Below are 23,371 nucleotides of genomic sequence, written 5' to 3' on the forward strand. Positions count from 1 at the left end.
AATCTAGTACATCTATCGCTTCCCCTTTATCCACGACACATGTGACTTCTTCAAAGAACTCCAATAAATTGGTTAAACATGATTTCCCTTTTACAAAATCATGTTGACTCTGCCTGATTGCCTTGAATTTTTCTAAGTGCCCTGCTATAACATCTTTAATAATAGCTTCTAACATTTTCCCTATGACAGATGTTAGGCTAACTGGCCTATAACTTCCTGCTTTCTGTCTCCCTCCCTTTTTGAATAAAGGAGGTACAGTTGCTAGTTTCCAATCTAATGGAGCCTTTCCTAAATCTAGAGAATTTTGGAAAATTAAAACCAGTGCATCAACTATCTCACTAGCAACTTCTTGCAAGACCTTAGGGTGAAGCCCATCTGGACCTGGGGATTTGTCAGCCTGCAGCCCCAACAATTTGCTCAGTACCATTTCCCTGGTGATTGTAATTTTCTCAAGTTCCTCTTTCCCTTCCACTTCCTGATTTACAGCTAGTTCCAGGATGTTAGTTGTGTCCTCTATAATGAAGACCAAAGCAAAGTACCTGCTTAATCCATCCACCATCTCCCTACTTTCCATTATCAATTCCCAGATGCACTCTCTATAGGATCAACACTCACCTTGTTAACTCTTTTCTTATTTAAATATCTATGGAAACCCATACTAGCCATCTTTATATTACTAGTTAGCTTTCTCTCATACACTAACATTTCCCTCCTCATTAAGTTTTTTGTCATTCCTTGCTGTTCTTTATATTCTTTCCAATCTTCTGACCTGCCACCTGTCTTTGCATATATATATGCTTTTTCATTAAGTTTGATACTGTTTTTAACTTTTTTAGTTGACCACGGATGGTGGGCCCTCCCCTTGGAATTTTTCTCTCTCATTGGAATATACATATTCCGCGTATTCTGAAATATCCCTTTAAATGTCTGCCACTGAACTTCCATTGACATAGCCCTTAATCTCATTTGCCAGTTCATTTTAGCTAGCTCTGGTTTAAACCATAAATATAAACTGTAAACAACATTGGTCCCAACACTAATGCATGTTAATCCTAATCCTTGGAACCCCACTTCCCACATTCTGCCTCTCTGAATAGCTACTCTTTATCCTTATTCTTTGTTTTCTGTCTTGCAGCCAGCTAGCAATCTTTTCTGCTAACTGTACCCTGCCTCCAAATGCTCTGACCTTATTCATTAGTCTATCATATGGCACCTCCTCAAAGGCCTTATGGACATCATCTGCATACACCTACTGAACTAACCTTGCCTAATCTCTCTGTTCCCTCTTCTAAGAATATAATGAGATTGCATAAGGAAGACTTTCCATTTTGAAATCTATGTTGACTATTCAGCATTGTATTTTTGTGGATGGATATAATATTATGACTAAGGACAATGAGATAAATGAACAAACTAAAATTTCTGAGCACAATAACATCTCTAGGGACAATGAGATGACTGGACACAATGAGACAGCCGGACACTGTGAGATGGCAGGACACTGTGAGCAGGCTGGTTACAAGGAGGCTGACTGCTCAAAATGAGATACCTGGATGCATTAAGATGCCGAGCAACAATGAGATGATGGATTAAATGAGATTGCGGAGACAAAGAAAAATTGGTACAATGAAATGGCTGGCATGATGGAAGGGCTGGTCACAATGAGATGCCTGGCATAGTAAGGTGAATGCACACAAGGGGATTACTGCGCAAAATGACATGGTTGGGCACAAGGTGGGTGCAGTGAGATGACTTGGCACAATCTGATAATCTTCCAGTCTTCTTTAGACAAGGGTGGTGCCAGGGGACTGGAGAATTGCAAACGTTATTTTCTCTTCATTCGTTTTTGGGGCGTCACTGGCTAATTGTCCTTGAGAACTGAGTGGTTTACTAGGCCATTTCAGAGGGCATTTAAGAGTTAACCACATGGTACGCCAGACCAGGTAAGGCGGCAAATTTCCTTCCCTAAATGAGTGAACAAGATGGGTTTTTACGACAATCAACAATGGCTTCCTGGTCATCATTAGACTTTTAATTCCAGGTTTTTTATTGAATTCAAATTCTACCATTTGCCATGGCAGGATTTGATCCCAGATCCCTGGAGCATTTCCCAGGGTCTCTGGATTATTGGTCTGGTGACAATACCACTACACTACCGTCAATTTGTAGCCAAATTGGCTACAAACCACAGCAGCCAATTTGTACTTTGCAACATCCAATAATAGTAACGAACTATATGACTAGATTATCAAGTCTAGGAGTGTTAGATGAGAGATAAATGTTGGTAATGACACCAGAAGAACTGCCCTGCTCTTCTTCAAACAGTGCTCGGGATCTTTTACGCTGTCCACCTGAGGGGCTAGATAGGGTCATGGTTTTTTAAGGTCTCATTCAAGATATGGTTCCTGCAACAGTGCAGCACTCCCTTTGTGGTGAACTGGAGAGTCAACCTGGATTTTTGACTCAAGTCTCTAGAACAGGATTCAAACCCACAAACCTCTGGCTCAGAGGCAAGGGTGAGCCATCATTTTTTTAATTCATTCACAGAATATGGGCTTCACTGGCTGGGCCAGCATTTATTGCCCATCCCTAGTTGCCCTTGAGAAGGTAGTGATGAGCTGCCTTCTTGAACTGCTGCAGTCCTTGTGGTGTAGGTGCAGCTACAGTGCTGTTAGGAAGGGAGTTCCAGGATTTTGACCCAGCGATAGTGAAGGAACGGCGATATATTTCCAAGTCAGGATGGTGTGTGACTTGGAGGGGGAACTTCCAGGTGGTGGTGTTCCCATCTATCTGCTGCCCTTGTCCTTCTAGATGGTAGTGGTTGTGGGTTTAGAAGGTGCTGCCTCAGGAAGCTTAGTGAGTTCCTGTAGTGCACTGTGCATTGACGCACAATCTTTCAATAATCTATCATAGTTTTGCCCACAAAAGACAAAGTGAGTAAGAGAGCTGGATTTTCCTAATAACAAAAGAAAAGCTTCATAGATCAGCAGAATTGGTCTAAGTTTCACCGTCTATCTAATGAAAACAATTTAAACAAACAGGTGACTCACTGATTCGATGCTGACAAGTTTCACAGTCACACTGGTTACATTTATAGGGAATGCAGGGTACCAGGTCATTTGATCGACGGTGGACCGCCTGTTCAGACGTGTTGCATTTGCTGCCGCTGAGAGACTCGCTGTAAAAACCATGGCCACCACAATGTTCCAGTGCCTGGGCTTCGGCGTCTCTACTCTAGGCTTTGCCGGGACCATCGTTGCCACTGCTTTGAACCAATGGAGCACGCAGGACTTGGCCCAGGACCTGGTGACTTCAGTATACAAATACATGGGTCTTTGGAAAATGTGCCTGCAGCAGACATCGGGCTTCACGGAATGTCGCCCCTTTTATACAGTCCTGGGGCTCCCAGGTAGGAACAAGTGGACAAATGCATTTGGAAATGGGCAGGCAGCGTGAAACAGAGGGGTCTGTCCCGACGACACTTTCTGCATTTCTAAAACAAACCATATTGCACTTAAAGTTGTGCATCTACATGTTTTATTAATACAGCTCTGAATATATTCCATCTCTTGCAAGGCATAAAAGTTCTTTAAAACCTCCTTTGACACAAAGTGGCTCGATTCTTTCAAATATTTCTTGTCAAAACTGCTTCATGATAAATGTCTGCCATAATCAACTAGGCAAAATATTAAAGGCAAAATGATTAGAGTTACTGAAAGCAAAATTAGATGCAATGATGGGAAAATTAACGTGCTAGAGGAATAGGTTTTAATGGGCAAGTTAATACACTAGAGGAATATACTGGAGGCTTCAATGGCAATGTTAACTTATTAAAGAAATAGACTTCAAGGGGAGATTTACTGTATTCATGGGATGGGTTTTGATGGAAGAATTAATGTACCAGTGGGATAGGTATCGATGGGTGTGTTAATGTACTTAAGGGGTGGGCTGACATGGGAATGTCAATTTAAAGAATGGGCTGCATTGGGGGAGTTGCTATGCACAAAAGATTGGTTTTGATGGCGGAGTAATGAACCAAGAGATGGGTTTTGGTGAACGAAACAGCCTTTTCTGAACTCAGATTTTTTTGTACGTGCTAATAGGATGACTACCTTTCTGTTGTAGAGAATCAGTTATGGCTCAGCAATAGCACTCTGGCTCCTGAGACAGAAAGTTATAGGTTCAAGCCTCACTCCCAGGTTTAAATACATAATCTAGTTTGGCCTCTCAGTGAAGTGCTGAGGGAGCGGAGGCACTGTCGAAGGTCCCGGCTTTCAGGGGAGCCATTAAACTGAGATAAAAGCGAAATACTGCAGACGCTGGAAATCTGAAACAAAAACAGAAACTGCCGGAAAAACTCAGCAGGTCCGGCAGCACCCATGAAGAGAGAAACAGAGCCAACGCCCCTAGTCCTTCCCCAGAGCTCCGACGAAGAGTCATACAGACTCGGGGCGTTGGCTCTGTTACTCTCTCCATGGGTGCTGCCGGACCTGCTGAGTTTTTCCAGAATTTTCTGTTTTTGCATCTAACTGAGATTCTATCTGCCCTCTCAAGTGCATGAACAAAGTCTTGGGGGGGGTTCTTCCGGTGTTCAGGTCAACAATTTATACCTCAAGCAACATTGCTAAAATAAATAGATTATCTGGTTACTTATCTCATTGCCTTTTGTGGACCTTACTGTGCACAAGTTTCCCTCCATTACAATCGCTACTACACTTCAAAAGCACTTCATTGACTGAAAAGGGTTTAAAAAATCCTGATAACGTGAAAAGCACTATATAAACATACGTTCCTTCTTGACTTGGTTGGCTATAGCTGGTACTTTTTGTTGGCAAACTGTTAATCTTGAAAAGTGAGCAAGATATAGAGAACTTAGAAACAGGTGTCGGCCATTCAGCCCCTCAAGCCTGTTCCACCACTCAATTAAATCATGGCTGATCTGGGCTATTTTTCGTATTTTCAGTTTCAACTTAATTTTTGCCTCAAGGAGATAATGTTCTGAATTTATATCAGTGCCGGAATATGTATGAATGTTCTTTATACTGTTTCTAAAATGTTGTTTCACCATCACGTAATCTATTTGATTTCTATACACATTGCCTGACTTCTCCAAGTGTACAGTCTTCCTTTTGGTTGCTAAAAGGCATTTGCCACCGTCAGATCATTTTCTTGACAAAATTGTATCAGTTCCTCTCCTCTCATCTTGACTGACATGTGCTCCTGATGTTCTTCACAAATTTTAACATTTAAGTGACCATTACAATTACCACAAGCATTGATTTAACTTGATCTTAACACTTCAGGATGTCGCCATAAAATGCATCTATTTCCTGTGCACTGTGCTCTTGTGTCAGGACAAACTTGTATGACAACCACATCAAAAGGTCTTCCTTCAACCTTAATCATGATCACTCTGAGATTGGCCTGTAACCTTGAACTGATCTCTTGTATCGTATGTTTACGAGGATTTCTACTCCATTTCTACGTTTCTCATTTCCCAAGAAGTAAAGCACATAATTCTTCTTTCCATCTGACCAGATTCTAACCATCTTGCTTCTGCAAGTCCTAACAAGTTCACTACAGTATCTATCCATTACCTGTATGTGGTTAAAAGCAAAATAATGCGGATGCTGGAAATCTGAAATAAAAACAGAAAATGCTGGAAAATCTCAGCAGGTCTGACAGCATCTGTGGAGAGAGTAACAGCGTTAAATTACAAGTCTGTATGACCCTGTATGGCTCTGAAGACTCAAAACGTTAACTCTGTTTCCTTCTCCACAGGCGCTGTCAGATCTGCTGAGGTTTTCTAGCATTTCCTGTTTTTATACCTGTATGTGGTTAACAAGCTTTCCCACCTGATATAAAGTCCTTATATTCCATGTTCCTATTCCCAAGAAGTTACCTCTTTCATTGAGTGCAACAGCTGCAGAAGCTGATCTCTCTTGAGTTTAGGTCAACTTTGTCTAAAATCTGTTGGTTACTTCATTGGGCAAGGACTTCTCCTTCCCTGCCTCTATTTACAACAGGCTGAGGCGCAGGGGCTCCAACCTCCTCACCTACTCTTCAACTATGACTTTTCTTGATGAACTATGGGGCTTATACTGTGAGGTCCAAGAGTCTTCACAGGTGACTGGCCACATTGCCTTACTAGGCGTCATGACTGTGTCAAGTTCACAGAATGTTTGAGTACAACAACTTCAGACCATGAACTCTCTCCTCCATCCCCACCCCTTTTTGATCCTCCCTCTTTTTTCTTATTCATTTTCATTTTATTTATTTATTTCTTTTCTCACTTATTTTCATTATTATTATTTTTTAAATTTATTTCCATTTTTATTCATTGTTTTATCCCCAGCTTTTAGCCCTTTCGATCTTTTTTCCCGCCACTGTTCCCTCCCCTCCCCCCACTAGGGCCATCTGTCACTTTCCAGAGTGCTTACCCTGGTCCTGCCATTATCACATTCTGCTTTCCACTCTTAATATCACCATTAGCATCTCCTTTAGCCAGTGCCACCACTATTAACAACGCTTTGACCTTTTGTTTATGACATCTTTCACTATCTCTCCTTTGCCTCCACCTATCGCTAGCCTTCTGTCCAGCTTCACCTGTTCCGCCCCCCTTAAACAGTATATATTTCACCACATTTCTACTCCCCTTAGCTCTGAAGAGGAGTCATAAGGACTCGAAACGTTAACTCTGTCTTTCTCTCCACAGATGCTGTCAGACCTGCTGAGTTTTTCTAGCATTTTTTGTTTTTGTTTCAGATTTCCAGCATCCGCAGTATTTTGCCTTTATAAAAGCATTCACATATGCTTCATAGACTAGGAAAAAGCATTTGATTGTGTTTATCGCCAAAAGCTAACAGACATGTTGCTAAAATGTGACATTGACAGTAAAGATGTGAGATTTATCCAGAGCCTGTATTGGGACCAAATAGCAAGCATCAGGCTAGATGATAGACAATTGGATATGTTTCAAGTGAAGAGATGGAGTACTACAAGGCTGTGTACTGTTGCCAAGATTATTCAATCTGTACACAGAACTAATATTCAGAGAATCAGAGATACTTCCAGGGATAAAAATTGGAAGCAAGAACATAACAAACGTGCAGTACTCTGACTACACAGCGCTACTTACAGAATCAGAAGCTGCTCTACAAAATATCGTAGATCAAGTAAAATCTAGAAGTTTAGAATATGGATCAAGTATGAATTCCAAAAAGATAAAAAAAACAATGGTAACTAGAAGGAATACATGAGAAAAAACTTGAGTGAAGATTGAAGTTGATGGCATCACACTGGAACAAGTAGATAAGTTTGTCTACTTAGGATAAGTGATAACAGAAGATGGTAGAGGTGATGCAGAAGTTAGGTTAGAGATAGCCAGAAGTAATTTTGTGAACATGAAGGATATGTTAACTACAATAAAACTCTAGCTTGTAACAGGAAAAAGCTCAAAAGATTCTATGTTCTATCCACTTTCCTGTCTGTCTCAGAAACCTGGGCAATCAGTAAGGATTTGTGGAATAAAATAGAGGTCTTTGAAATGTGGATGCTAAGACGAATGCTAAAAATTCCATATACAGACCATAAGACAAATGAAGAGGTGCTTGATATTGCAAAAGCAAAAAGAAGTCTGAAAAACCACATCCAGAAAAGAAAATGTCAGCATTTTGACCATTTGATCAGAGCTGAAAGGCTACAGAGATCTCTCCTAGAGGGCAAAGTGGAGGGCAGCAGAAAGAGGGGTCGATCTAGGCGTGGTTGGATGACGGATGTCACAGAGTAGCTGCAGACGAGCTACAATGGATGTGTGAGGATGGCTCAAGACATATGCGCGTGGCATACCATGACAGCAGATCTCCTGGTAGGAGTGGCTACAAGCAGCAACAGATGTGTGTCTTAACTCCATCTACTAACTGCCCTGGTTCCATAATATCCTTGCCTAACAAAAACCTATCGATCTCAGATTTGAGGTTTTCAATTGTCCTTCGACAGTTTTTTGGGGAAGAGAGTTCCAGATTTCCACTTCTCTTTGTATGAAGAAAAGCCTATAGAAATAATACTGCAAATTTTAAAATGAGGTGTAAGGATTTGTGAGTATGGAAATTGAAACTGATGAACAACTTAGAGAAAAAAGCTAAACACCAGAAATGTCAAAGAGATCAGCAACTCATCACCTTGTCAAGCTGAATTAAATAGCATCTAATGAAGGCAACAAACATTATAACTGTTCATCTCAAAGTCATTTTCTTATACAGATTATGATATTTATGAAAGAAAAAATTAGCTTAAAGTTCTCTGGAATGGTGCATTCTATTGTGAATGCCACAAGCCTTAGCTAAGTACACCTATTTGTTCTTGTGTCTTTCAAGTATTTTGGGCTCCCAGGTTTAGCCTGAAGCAAGGCTATTGTATTCAAGGGTTAGTAGTTTGCCTTGTCCCAGCCCTACTTGAAATACAACAGTGTGTTATAAGTGATATATAAAGAAAGAGCACTCTCCAGGGGCAAGACACCCCACTATCACTTTTTGGCTATCCCTCACTAGTGAGGATGATTTGTCTTCCACAAGTCTGAAGATAGCTGATGAGGCCGATTTAGGATCCGCAGACCTTGTGACACATGGGGAGATGTCTGGTCGTGCAGCTTGGGTCATGGTGTGTTCTTTTTGCCTCTTTCGCTTTTCCTCTTCATTTTGTCGTTGTTGGCTCTCAAAGTGCTCAAATCCTTCCCACAGGCTCTGCCGCCATCTGGTTCAGTCCAGGGAGATGGTCTCCCAGGAGTTGGTGTCAATGTTGTATTCATGTTGCTTTTAGCACATCCTTGAAGTGCTTCTCCTGTCCTCCTCTGGTGTGTCTGCCCTGACTGAGCTGGGAGAAGAAGGCCTGCTTTGGGAGCCTAGTATCTGACCTCCGAGCTATATGACCAATCCAACGAAGCTGATGGCACATAGTCTTGATGCTTGTGGAGCTTGCTTGTGAGAGGACACTGATGTTGGTTTGTCTGTCCTCCCACTTACTGTGAAAGATCTTCTGCAGGCAGCATAGATGGTATAGCTCCAGCGCTTAGAGATATCTCCTATAAGTTGCCCATATTTCAGCCCCGCACACTAAGGAAAGGATCATGTTCGCATGGTAGTCCATGAACTTAGTTTCAGTTTTGATGTCGTGATCTTCAAGCACTCGCTTCCTCAGGTGGCCAAAGGCCTAATCCATAAAATTTCAAGCAATTCTGGATTTCTTCATCAATGTCAGCCTTCTGTGAAAGATAACTTCCAAGGCACTGGGAGCGTTCCACATTTTCCAGGCATTCATCATGAATCCTAGTCAATGGGACTGGCATGTGTGCACTTGGAGTTTATTGATGAAGGCCTTTGCTCTTCTAAATGTTGAGTGTAAGTCCCATCTTCCCATTTGGCTCAGTAAATACGTGAATGATTCTCTGGAGATCCATTTCTGACAGCACTTACCGCAGCATCATCAGCGCATTGGAGCTCAATGAATGAGATCAGGGTGATCTTAGTTTTTGACTGGAGTCATCTGAGATTAAATAGTTTACCATTTCAGACCCCTCTGAGGTTAAGACAGGAGTCAAACAAGGTTTTGTCAGTGCTCCAACTCTTTTTTCAATCTTCCTTGCTGCCATCCTCTGTCTGACAAGAGACAAACTCCCTGCTGGAGTGCAGCTTATTTATCAAACTCATGATTACTTATAATAAGGCGTATCACCAATATTGTAACATAACCTAATAATACCATGGCAAACCCCAACTGTGACAATAAAAGCAGAAAGTGCTGGAAAAACTCAGCAGGTCTGGCAGCATCCGTGGAGAGAGAAACAGAGTTAACATTTCGAGTCCAATATGATTCTTTTTTGGAACACAACCCTAACATAGTCTGATATTGTGACAAACCCTACCAGTTCTGTGACATGCCCTGACCCTGTGACAAATTTGCTAACACTGTGACAAACTATATTACTGAGACAAACCATTAAGACTGACAATCCTGCTAATATTGCAGCAAACCCAACCAATGCTGTAACAAATCTTATTAAAAGATTGACACATCTCACTAATATTTTGCACTTCCTTCAATGCATAGAAATGCTTTAGTTGAGGAGTCAAGTACACATTAAATATAACACATGTAGAACAGCAGACAGGAGAAACTTATATAATTATTCTCAGGGTGTAGGCAATGCTGGCAAAGCCGTATTTATTGCCCATCCCTAGTTACCCTATGGGATTTAAGGATTAACTGCACATTTTAGCTAGGCTCAGTAAGGGTGACAAGTTTCCTTTCTTGAAAGGCATTAGTGAACCAGTTGGGATTTTAACAACAATCCCGCAGCTTTTATGGTCAACTTGTTTGTTGCCAGCCCAGAAATTATCAAATTGATTGATTTCTGTTTCACAATGTGTCACAGGGTCTGGATTGCTGATCTAATCCATAACTACTAGGCAACCATAGCTAAGTAATTCGCCATTAAGAGTTGAGAGGTCATGAAATTCACTCCCATGATTAGCGGTCGAGGCCAAAATTATGTTCAACATTCATGATTAGAAGGGATAAGGTGGCATGAAGGAAAAGTGGTCGAAGGAATCCAGGAACAGAGTGGGCAGACGCGACTAGAATCATATTATAAAAGCAAAATACTGTGGATGTTGGAAATCTGAAATAAAAACAGAAAATGCTGGAAAAACTAAGCAGGTCTGGCAGCATCTGTGGAGAGAGAAACAGAGTTAATGTTGTGAGTCCGTATGGCTCTTCTTCAGAGCTAAAGAGAAGTAGAAATGTGATGGGTTTTATACTGTTTAAGAGGGGTTGGAGCAGGTGGAGCAAAATAGAAAGTCAGAGGTAAGTGGGAAATCAGGAGAGATTGACAAAGGTGTCATGGACACAAGACAAATGAAGTGTTAATGGTAGTGTTAAAGAAGGTGCTGATAGTGGCATAAAGATAAGATAGCAGTGTTAATAGCCGTACAAGGGTCAGCGCTCTGTGAAAGCTAAACATAGAAACAAGTGACAGATGGCCTTGCGGGGGGGTTGGGGAAAAAGGATTTAAAAAAGGATAAAATAAAGAAAAATATAATAATCAAATATATATATAAATTAAAAAATGAACAAATAAATAAAAATCCATCTTTACCCTTTTTTAATCCAATTTTTATATTTTCACTTTTGTTTTCTATTCATTTTTATTTATTCATTTTTTATTTTTATGTTTTTATTTTTCTTTATCCTTTTTCCTCAACTCCCCCCTAACAAGCCCATCTGTCACTTGTTTCTATGTTTTGCTTTCACAGAGTGCTGGCCCTTGTTTTGCTATTAACACATTCTATCTTACCTTTATGCCACTATCAGCACCTCCTTTAGTCTTTAACACTACAATTAACACTCCCTTTGTCTTGTGTCTATGACATCTTTGTCAATCTCACTTGAGGTTCCACCTACCCCTGACCTATTTTGCTCACCTGATCCACCCCCTCTTAAACAGTATAATATCCATCACATTTCTACTTCTCTTTAGTTCTAAAGAGGTCATACGGACTCAAAATGTTAACTCTGTTTCTCTCTCCACAGATGCTGCCAGACCTGCTGAGCTTTTCCAGCATTTTCTGTGATTAGAATGAATTGTTTGCATAAAGGGTAAAAACCAACAAGGGTTTGTTGGGCAGAGTGGCCCATTTCCTTGTTCCAACTTTGACTTCCCTTCAAAACTGCAACAATCCCTACTAATTCTATGACACATCCTATTAATACTGCACAAACCTACTAATACTGTGACACACATTGTTAATCCAGTAGTACACCACTCTAATCCTGTGACATCTCCTGCTAACACCACAACAAACCTTACTAATACTAGAACATACACCTTGACTGAAATGGAAGCACTGTTTGAGTTTCGCTAGGGCAAGTGTTTAACAAAGTATCGTTAAGAGAATGAGGGCTTCATATTGCCAACGTCAGCAGCGAATTATTGAGCACACATAAGACTTCAGCTGACCTTGGCCATTCTTTGTAACCTAGGCAAAAGAATTTATATTGACATTGCCCCATACACGTGACAAAACATTTGCAGTGCTGGACAGAGGGCAGAGTGGTGACTGGGAGCAGGAGAGAAATGAACCAAGTTGTCCAAAACCACGAACAAATAAACAGTGATGAGGCTTTTCGAATCGGGGCAGGAAGTAGAAAGGCAAAAAGGAATTGAGGCTTAGGGGGAAGGCTGTGAAGGTGAGTGGGGGGGTAACAGCTGAAGGCTGTTCCACTGATTGTGGAATAGAGTGCAGAGGTGGGGGTCGGAGATCCTGCAGAGGTGGGGGTCGGAGATCCAGCAGAACGTCATTGGAAGGATGAAAGGTCTGAATTGTGTTGGAGGATTGGAGAAAATTACAGAGGCTGGAAGCAGTGAGGCCATTTGAAGATGGGAGTGAAGATAATTACGATGAAGCACTGAGGGAGAGTGGGACAGCCCTACTGAAGGACAGCCAAAGCTGACACGCGACCTCCTCAGATATAAAAATAATCAATGGCTTTTGTACAAGCTCATCACCTCCATCCATTAGCTATTTTACAAACCTTCTGTAAATTCTGGGTTCCTCTAACTATGGCCTCTTGTGCTCCCACCAGCAGCCCCCCGCCACCCCATCTTACACTCCATCACTGCCAGCAGTGCATTCAGCGTTTAGGCCTTAATCTCTAGAATTCCCTTCCTAAACTCCTCTGCCTCTCTGGCCTCCTTTAAGACATGCCTTAAAACTTACCTCTTTGATCAAGCTTTTGGCCGCTTGGCTTAGTATCTCCTTCTTTAGCTCGGTATAAATATTTGTCTGACTACACTCCTGTGAAGCCCCTTGGAACATTTTACTACATTAAAGGTGTTACATTAATGCAAGCTGGTGTTGTAATCGACACGCCAAGGTATAAAATCTACAAAGTATATTTTTTAAACTTAGTGTAGGGATACAGTAAAGTTATAATTTTGATACATACCCAGACAATTAGAGAATATCAACATGAACTTATGTCACAGACTCACCTGGATGATGGCATTATGGTTGATAATGGATGGTATTGAGTACAAAGAGACACAGCAGCAGAAAACTATCCCATTACATTGGATGTACCTCTCGTATGCTATGTACAAGGTCTGATTTCCTGAATGCGCCCAGCAGGGAGCTTCATTTGCCAACTGCACATGTACTCCTATTTTCCATCTATCCGGAAAACCAGCCTCATGATGTAAAGTAGCAAATGTTCATGTGAGCCTGATTTTGTCTCCAGCCATTTGCAATGAAAATTAAACCATTGAAACAATGCCTTGGGACAACAGCAGGAGTCAAAACTAGTTTTTACTCAAAACCTGCACCTGCAGAAAATGACTCAGCTTATGCTTTTTGACTGGCCTTCAACTCCCTGATACAAAATGCCATGATTGGGGTTGGGTTGAACCCCTAAACTCTCCAATTGTGATTAGAAAGAAAAATCCCTAAAACCTGCCTTATCATTTCAATTGGTTCGCTTCTCTGATGGTATTGTAGGCATGTGAACAGCTCAGTGTAACGTGATGCCACAGGGACCAGAAGGAATCTAGCTCCAGGTGATATCTTTACTTGCCTCAGCTGATGGGGAAGGAACAATATAAATGGCATAGCATTCCTGATCAGGGAAGAGGAAAAGGTCAGCCAAGATCCCATACCTGTTTGCAGTTCAATGGCTCCAGCTGAAAAGTATTTTTTAATATACTTTTACATGGGATGTGGGCGTCACTGGCAAGGCCAGCATTTGTTGCTCTAATCATCCCTAATACACTTAAAAAGGTGCTGATGAGCTGCCTTCTTGACATGCTGCAGTCCAGGTGGTGTTGGTACATCCACGGTACTGGTATAGGAAAAGAGTTCCAGGATTTTGATCCAATGACAGTGAAGGAACAGCGATATACTTCCAAGTCAGGATGGTGTGTGGCTTGGAGGGGAACTTCGAGGTGGTGGTGTTCCCATATGTCTGCTGCCCCTGTCCTTCTAAAGGCCAAGTTCAAAGACCATGTAAGCAGACAAGATTGGGCTAGGCTATGCTAGCTTCCCTGGCCAAGCTACCCACGGCCGATTGCTGTCCAGCCTAACACAACGAAGGATGCCCAATTGGGCAAGACACTAGGGGCTGCCTGTGATATGTGTAATATGCTGGTGCCACCAACTGCCTAGACTCTCACATTGAGAACCAGCCATATGAACTCAGGTCTAAATGCAGTATTAATTATGCTTGCAGTCATCCTACATCAGGTGTTGCTGGAATAGTGCAAACCCACCTCTCGGACTGTGTTCTGACACAACTTGCTTAAGCATTTCATCTGAAAGATGGTACCTCCGACAGCTCAGCGCTCCTTCAGTACTGCAATGACATGTCAGTCTAAATTGTGTGCTTGAGTCTCAGGAGTTATCTGCTATATTAGTAGGCACCATGCATAGGGGCCCTAAAAACTAAACGACCCTACAGGTTGTCTCCCTTGTTGGCACTCTCACGTCTCAGTCAGGAAGTCGAGTTAAAAGTCCCATTCCAGGCCTAGAGCACAGAATCAACACTGACACTTTAGTAAAGAGATGCTGTGTTGTTCAAAGTGCCATCATTGCATTGAGACATTAAATTGAGGCCCTTTATGCCTGTTTTGGTGATTTTGGCACTGATCAAAGGGGAGCAGGGAATTCTCCTGGTGTCCCGGTCACTATCAATCCCTCAACCAACATCACCAAGAACAAATTCACTGGTAATTCATCTCATTTGCCATAGGGCCTTGCCATGTGCAAATTGGCTGCTGTGTTTGCCTATATAACAATGATGCCAGTACTTCAGTAAGTAAATCAATAGTCAGTAAGTGCTCTGAGTATGTCCTAAGGTGCCACACAAGTACTAGTACCATGGAAACCACTTTGAGAGTTAATTAGCATAACCATGAATTGCTTCAGCAATATCCCCCTTTCTCTCCAGAAAGGCATCCAATTGTCCCCTGAACCCATTCAGTGCAATGGTTCTCTGTTAAACTCTATTACCACTTGAGAGATATAGATCTCCCTTGGTTGTAACACTCTAGTGTTTAAATTGATATCTGAATATATAGCGAATATACTGAGCTGCACAATCCATAAAACAAGCATGCTCCATGATCAGTAACCTGACCATATAGAGCGCCTTTACCATAATAAATGGAAACAAGCTTGTCCAGCCAAAGCGGGAAAAGTCAGATGGAAAGCCTGATGGAAAAGATGGGTTTTGAAAAGGCTTTTGGAAAAGGAGAAAAAATCTGGAGCTGTAATGGAGCTCAGGGAGGGTGACCCATGGAATGGAATTAAGGTGCTAAGGGTCCCACCATCACCGACTGGGTGAAAGGAGGGGGGAAAATGTACAGGCCAGCATCACAGGACTGCAAGATGTGAGAAAGACATGAGGAAGTTGCAGTGATGTGATGGGCAATGATTGTGGTAGTATTTGATTATATGAAAGAGAAGTTCTACTATAAATATATCCCAAAGCCCAAGCAAAACTCCAGAGTGTTCATCTACTCTCTCCTCTCTGCTAGCCAATCCTGCCTGGCTCCTGCCCTCTAGATAACACTCCCCTCAGTCACTTTACACTGCAAGTGTGAAGGAAGTTTGCAAAGCACACCTGCCTGCTCAGTGCCCTGCCTGATGTTAGTCTGTGTTGGAAACTGGGCAAAAATATTGTGACCCCAATTCATGATCCATGGTTGCTGCTAGTGAAACTTCACATGGGTAACAGGTGGTTACAAAACTCCTGCTATATAACACTATAGAACGCAAAATGCACCATACAGGTTTCATTCACTCGTGGGATGCAGGCATTTCTGGTATGGCTGCACTTATTGTCCAAACATAGCTGCCCGCAGAAAGTAGTGATGGATCTCTCTTTTAATCACTGTCATCCTCGTGCCAGTGGTACCCCTAAGTGGTGGAGAATTCCAGGATCTCGATCCAGCGACAATAGGAAATGGCACGATAGAGCCCGAGGCAGGATAGCGTGAGATTTGAAGGGGAACGTGGAGATAATTGCATTCCCATGACATCGCTGCCTTTGTCCTTTGGAATTGTGAGCAGTCATACTGACTGAGACCCATTAACTCAGCATGGCCCATACAGTGAACCTGGGCTCTCCCTGATCTGAATAAGTCAGCAACACAAAAGGGCAGTGTGTTTACCCACTGAGTCATTTCAAAGACAGCGGGGATGAAATTGGGCATGGGTGCAAAATGGCGGAATTAAGTCAGCTTCCTGTTATACACTCTGCCCCACATTCAGCCCCTTTGACTAATCAGGCGTGTGACATGATGCGCAAAAATTGTGATTTGCACCTCCTCCCTTATCCAGCTTCAACTCCCCATGATTCCTTTGTCTGCTGTTACAACTCTGCTGGGCTATCTGTTTCACTGCGCACTCACCTCCGCCAGGTAAGCTGTCAGGGACACAGTGAAAGGTTGAAGGGCAATGTTTGAAGCACGCTATACTTGTTAGGTGGACTAACGCCTGTACTTCCTGCCAACAGTCAGGCTCCAGGCAGTCCGCGCATTGATGATCGTCGCCATCGTGCTCGCGTTGATTGGCTCGGGAGTCTCCATCCTGGCCCTCAAGTGCATTCGACTGGGATCAACGGATGATGCTACAAAGGCCAACTTAACGCTCACATCTGGGATCCTGTTCATCGTCGCAGGTACAGCTCACCACCGGGAGTTTCAAACACATGTGAAGGGAGAGCCTTCATCGTGTATTGAGCAATTGCGAGCACACACTGTTTCTCATCCTCCATATCCCACAGGTCACAGACAATGAGTCAATCAACCTTTCCAGGTTTAATCCCTTTAGAGGCGGTCGATAGACCTCACTCTCTTTCTACCAGTTCAAAGAGGTGTGAATTTCTCTTTCCCTGGGAGATGATGGGGTTCAGTCACACAGCAATCTCCAGCTCCGTAATATTGCACCTTAACAGACAACATCAAGAGGTGCCGGGGTATTCACCTGTGGAGGACATCATAGCTGTGCCCAATCCTACCCTAAACCACACAATCTTTTTTTTCCGGCCATGGAGACAGCAGTGACCAGTGATCAGAAATTAGATCCCTTGCTGATTACGTTCCCCTCTCCTACAGCCCATGGGGGTCATTCCCATCCTGAAGCTGGAGCTTGGCCCTGCCCAAGATCAGTTAGAGTGAGTGGAGCCTGGTAAACAAGCCTGTCTGTGGCATTAGTATTCCTCATGATAAATGCTTTCACCACCTAGGGGGCACGAACATAAAAATTAGGAGCAGGAGTAGGCCACTCGGCCCCTCGAGCCTGCTCCACCATTCAATAAGATCATGGCTGACCCGATTGCAACCTCAACTCCACATTCCCACCTACCCCGATAACCTATATGAACATATGAATTAGGAGCTCTGTGATATTCTGATGTTTCAATAGAGGCAATGCCCATCTGGTTTTGAACTGGATCATCTGTTCCTTGCCTGTGTTGTCCAGAGTATAGCCAGCGAATTCCAGGCTTTCTCCTCGATTTCTCAGCATAATCCAAATGACACCGAGAACCTTAATAACCAATGGCTGTTCAACAGGAAAAAAGCAATAGAAGTCAAACCATAACACATCCCCCACTCTGCCCCTCCCCCACACTGCCACTAGTGGCAGGTCGTTGAAGGGAGAGTGTAACTCTTTCGAGTACATTCACAGTTCTTGACTTTTTTTTTGTTCAAAGTCCTGGAGTGGGACATGAACCCACAACCTTCTGACTCAAAGGTGAGGGTGCTATGAACTGAGCCACAGCTGACACCTCAAGGGAGAGTGTAGAGGGAGCTGACTATAACTGTGCCTGACAAGGCTGCATTTGATGCTCACAGCAGCTGACTGAAATAGGTAAATGTCTTACTCCCCAGGGCAAATATCACTAACTTTGATGAGCATAAATATACCCCTCCAGAAATGAAAAATCTTATTTGAATCAGTTTGGATTTTGAACACCTCTATTAAGTCTCCCATCAATCTTTTCTGCTCTAAGGAGAACAAGCCCAGCTTCTCCAGTCTCTCCGCATAACTGAAGTCCCCTCATCCCTGGTACCATTCTGGTAAATCTGCTCTGCACCGTCTCCAAGGCCTTGCCATCCTTCCTGAAGTGTGGTGCCCAGAATCGGACACAATACTCCAGCTGAAGCCCAACAAATAATTTGTAAAGGCTTACTTCTGCTCCCCTTCAGCTAACACTTTTTGTTTAAACCTGGACAGGGGTCTGCTGCATAGCTGGAGTATCAGTCTACGGAAACATGTTGGTGACAAACTTCTTGGAGACGGAAATGCCGATTTTTGGGGGTCAATGGTCAGTTCAGCAGAGGTAAGACTCAAGGATATAGCGCAAGAGCTGGAAACTCTTTGTGTGATTAGTTTTCGTTGTTCTTTTTCCCTAGATTCGAAAAAGGGAAGAACTTGCATTTATATAACACCTTTCACATCCTCAGGAAGATCCAAAATGCTTCACGGTCACTGAAATGTGGTCACTGTTGGCAAACTTGACAGAAGAGTCCCAAAAACAGCAATGAGATGATTGAGCAGTTCATCTGCTTTTCAGTGATGTTGGTTAAGGGATATGTATTGGCCAAGAGGTGGGGGAGAACTCCAATGCTTTTCCGGAATGTTCTTTACATCCCATAAGAGGAAATGTAGGGCCTCGTTTTAACCCTTCATTGAAACGACGGCACCTCCACTGGTGGAGTGCTCCCTTAAGACAGCCCAGCTTATGGGCTCAGCTCATTGTTATCCAACGTCTATAACAATAACAAGCATGGATTGAAAAAAGGCCATTTGCTTCTCCCGCCCCCTCCCCACCCTCCCCCAAAGAATCATATACAATTTATGGCGTTACAGTCTTGGCTCCTCTACTATAGGTCCTAAGAGAAGCAACCATAGGTAATGGACTTAAAGTTCTCTGACATTTCTGCCCATCTCCCTCAGGGTAACCAAACAAAACTCCAAAATACTAATTCAACCTTACAAACCACATTTGTTTCAACACTGGCTCAATGAATTCCACGGAGAATCCAACAGCACAGGGCCCATTGTGTTCTGGAGAACAATAACTCACCTCCATTTAAGCTTTCATCTTGAAAGCAACAATTTCTTTGTCAAACAATTGTCTATACAGCACTTTTGTTAATGAGTTGGTCAACATACCACTAATTGCTTGCGTTGGAAGCCTGTTCCAGAGCCTAACGTGGTGGATGAGAAAGAAATTAATTCTAATCTCAATACAAAGCTTGTTCATCTGTTACTTGTAATCGCAGCCTAATTTGAATGGGACAAATATCCACACACCTGTTCCTTTTATAGAGTGTACAGTCCCCAGGTGTGCAGTGAGTACAGTGAATGTGGAGGCATTGGAAAGGGGACGGAGAAGATGTCCCAGAATGGTTCCAGGAATGTTCAGTTACGTCAACAGATTGGAGGAGCTAGGGTTGTTCTCCTTGGAGAAAGTTGGGAGGAGATTTGATGGAGGTGTTCAAAATCAGGAGGGGTCTGGACAGCGAGGATAAGGAGAAATGGTTCCCAATTGGTGGAAGGGTTGAGAACCAGAAAGCAGCGATTTAAGGTGAATAGCAAAAGAACCAAACACAACATCAGGTCAGACCTTTTTTTAATCCAGCAAGTGGTAAGGATCGGGAATGCACTGCCTGACAGTGTGGTGAAGGAAGGTTCAATTGTGCCTTTCAAAAGTAAATTACATAATTATCTGAAGAGAAAAAAATTGCAGGGCTGTGGGAAAGGAGTGGGGAGGGGAACTAGCTGAAGTGCCCTTGCAGAGAGCCTGCACGGACATGAAATGTCGAAAGACCCCATTCTATGCCGTAACTATTCTATGATTTTATAATGTGGCGATAGTTTTTGGACTAACAAGGTCATTGTTCTTTACAGGTTCTCGCTTGGCGCTGCCTTGTTTGTGGGCTGGGTGTCTGGAGGCCTGCTAGTTATCGGCGGGGCAGTGATGTGCTTCGCGTGTAGAGGTTTGGTACCTGAGGAGGCTCGGTGAGTAACTGGGTGTTCAGAATACAGCTATAAATTATAGAGAGGGAAATCAATGGCCATTAATGTCAATCATCACTCAAATCTACAGCACAAGGCACAGGAACTTCTATAGTCTCCACTTGTTCTGCCTCAAGATTTTCCTGACTTCCTTGAGATGTTCTGAGTGGAGCATTTGCAGCACAAAGAGGGATCCAAAAATTAAAGCTAACCATTTGTAGTCCATATTCTCTCTTTCATTGTTTCAACTTCCTTTTCTCAGTTTGTTCTGCTGAGGACAGGGAAAATATCACTAAGATCAAATAAGAATTATTTTCAAATGATTTTCCAAATGTACACTACCATTGATAGTGTTCCTTTCATGTTTCTTCTGAGCTCAAGTGTGTTGCCCTCTACATCTTTACTGTGTTAACACTAAGACTCAAAAGCAGCCTGCTTGATTGGCACCCCATTGGCACCTTAAACATTCATTCTTTCCACCAACGATGCACAGTGGCAATAGTGTATACCATCTACAAGATGCACTGCAGAAACTCGCCAAGCCTCCTTCGACTGCACCTTCCAAACCTGAGTTCTCTACCATCTAGAAGAACAAGGGCAACAGGCACATGGGAACACCACCACCTGGAAGTTACCCTCCAATTCACACACCATCCTGACTTGGAAATATATCGCCGTTCCTTCACTGTCGCTGGGTCAAAATCCTGGAACTCCCTTCCGAACAGCACTGTGGTTGTACCTACACCACAGGGATTGCAACGGTTCAAGAAAGCAGCTCATCACCATCTGCTCAGGGGGCAATTAGGGGTAGGCAATAAATGCTGGCCTAGCCAGTGACTCCCACATCCAATGAAAGAATTTTTAAAAAGGGTGGAACTCCAAAATGTTGGAACTCCCATGTCTTCTCTTCCTTCCACAATTTATTGACTTTTAAAATCCAAGGTCCCTTTAATCTTCCACCCTCCTCTTTTCAACCCTGCTTGCATCCTGCTCTAAGTATCTTGGCCCTTTCCTTAGAATTTTCAACATATTTAGCCCCTCAAGCTTGTTCCATGCCATTCAGCAAGATCATGGCTAATCTGTGACTAAACTCCCTGTACCCACCTTTGCCTCATATCCCTCAACATTTCTGGTTAACAAAAATCAACAATAAGAGTAAACATAAATAGCAGCAGTGTGACATTCAACAATTATCTCATTGCTTTCCCTATCGCTATTTTCTCCACCAACATTGTCTGAATGGTGCACGTTGATAATATTATTTTGCAAGAACTTGCTGGGAGGAGATACTGTGCTTGAGAACATGAAGAAACCAAGTTAATAGGAGCAGAGATACACTTAGCAACTAGGATGCTCATATAATTTAATATAGTGCAGAAGGAAGCCATTTGGCCCATTGCATCTGTGCTGAGTCTCTGAATGAGACATCCACTAATAGGCCCATGTGCCCTTTGAACTGGAGAAGGCTCAGGAGTCATGTATCTCAGGGGCCAATGCTGGTACACTTGCAGGTGATTTGGATATGGGTTTAAGAAGCACAATCTCAGAACTTGCTGACTATGTACAACTAGAAGTTATGCTCAAGCCTTCAGTGGCCCTGGAACCCACAACCCTCCGGCTCAGACATGAGACAACTGAGACAAGAAACAAAGCTATGGGGAGACAATAGGATTGGCTATGGATGTTCCAACAATGAGCCAGCACAGAGTTGCTTAGTCAAATAACCTCCTTCTGTGCTGTCACCAAAGGTTCTAAATCTTTGTCCAGACTCTTTCCAATGTTCTTTCTTCAAAAAAATTATCCATTTCTCTTTTAAAAGGCAACATTATGGATTCTGCTTCCGCCACTGTCTCTGCTATCTTCCATGGTCTGTCAATGCTTTGTGTAAAATAATTTCTTCCAACCTCTCCTCTCCTTCTCTTTGGCAATGCTCCTAAAGTTTTATTCTCTGGTCACCAATGCACGACCTGACTTATCAAAATCTTTCAGAACTTTGAACAACAATATTACACCTCCTCTTAACCCCTTTTGCTCCAATGAAAATAACCCCAGTTTTTCCAATCTTTTTTCACAATTGAAACCTCTAATCCACAGTGGTGAATCTCCTCAAAACCCTCTCCATGCTCTTGATTTCCTTCCATCCTAACATAAGGTGCCAAAAATATCTTAACTTTTGTATTCCACACCTGTATTTGCAAAAGGTAGGATCCTATTTGCTTTTTCTTCAAAAATAGCTTTATCAACCTGTCCTCTCGCTTTCAAAGATCAGGGTATCTGAGTCTCTCAGCTTCTCGAATATGTTTAAGTTTGATCAGTTAGTGCAAACTCCCAAAATGTACCGCCTCCTATTCATCCACATTATATTTCATTTTAAATCTATCTGCCCATTTTATTAACCTGTCCAGGTCCTCCTGAAGTCACTTACACTAACTGTTCACAGGAAACCATGCTCCCCGAGTTAAGAGTCCATTTGTGTGAAGGAGATGGATTAACATCAGTACAGATACAGTCAGGCACACAGGGTACTAGGGGAGAGAGGTTACTGAGTGACACTGTGAGGAAGTTGGATTAACATCAGTAGAGATACAGTCAGTAACACAAGATGCTAACTATGTACACAAGCTGGAAAGGATGCAAACCCACATCAATTAATATAAATATTCTAGGTTCAATCCCTTAATCAGCTGACCACAGATAAAAAGGCATTTGGAGCGCTCCAATTAGCCTCAACACCTTTGGGCTACCCAGTTGGCAAATCAGCCTTATTAGTCCTGTTGACTGCACAGTGATCCTGTTGGAGCCTGCACAGGCACAGACACTATCTGGAGACAGGAATGAGGTCAGCTCTGATGCCTTACCCCATGAAGGAATCTACATACGCAGGGAGAATGGTTGCTTGGGTGAAATGCTAGTGGTAGGAGGGGGTGAGAGTAAACTGGAGGGGGTGAAACAGGACATGAGAACTTAATTGAGGTTGAGTTTTGGATTTAACAATGCTCAGAGCTTCGAGAGAGGCAAAGATCAGAAAGAGCTGCCTATTAAAACAGGTCATCATTTTGTGCAGGTACAATTCCACCATCTACAAAGTCCCAAGCCGCGGGGTTCCCTACAAGACAGGCTACAAAGCCAGCACACACAACGACACAGAAATGACCCAAGTTAGGAAGAACTATCCTGATGACATTGAATCGAAGAAGTCCATCTACAACCGAAACGCCAATGAGGACTTCAAACATGGCACGTCCACGAAATACGATTACGTGTAAACTTGCTGGTTTCATCGGAGCAACCTCAGG

The 23,371-nt window shown here is 42.8% G+C and overlaps 2 protein-coding genes across 3 annotated transcripts in view; one reads left to right on the forward strand and one right to left on the reverse strand.

Annotated features, from left to right (window-relative positions):
* Positions 1–23,371, reverse strand: part of dzip1l (DAZ interacting zinc finger protein 1-like) — a 128,501-nt gene that overhangs the window by 29,845 nt on the left and 75,285 nt on the right. The gene's annotated exons all lie outside the window — the stretch shown is intronic.
* On the forward strand, positions 3,190–23,341 carry LOC144694127 (claudin-18-like). Its single transcript, XM_078564483.1, has 5 exons — positions 3,190–3,409; positions 16,564–16,728; positions 18,288–18,393; positions 19,968–20,078; positions 23,140–23,341. The coding sequence occupies exons 1-5, from the start codon at positions 3,190–3,192 to the stop codon at positions 23,339–23,341; spliced, it is 804 nt and encodes a 267-aa protein (XP_078420609.1).

The sequence above is a fragment of the Cetorhinus maximus genome, chromosome 19 (assembly GCF_964194155.1).
Source record: "Cetorhinus maximus chromosome 19, sCetMax3.hap1.1, whole genome shotgun sequence".
Classification (NCBI taxonomy): domain Eukaryota; kingdom Metazoa; phylum Chordata; class Chondrichthyes; order Lamniformes; family Cetorhinidae; genus Cetorhinus; species Cetorhinus maximus.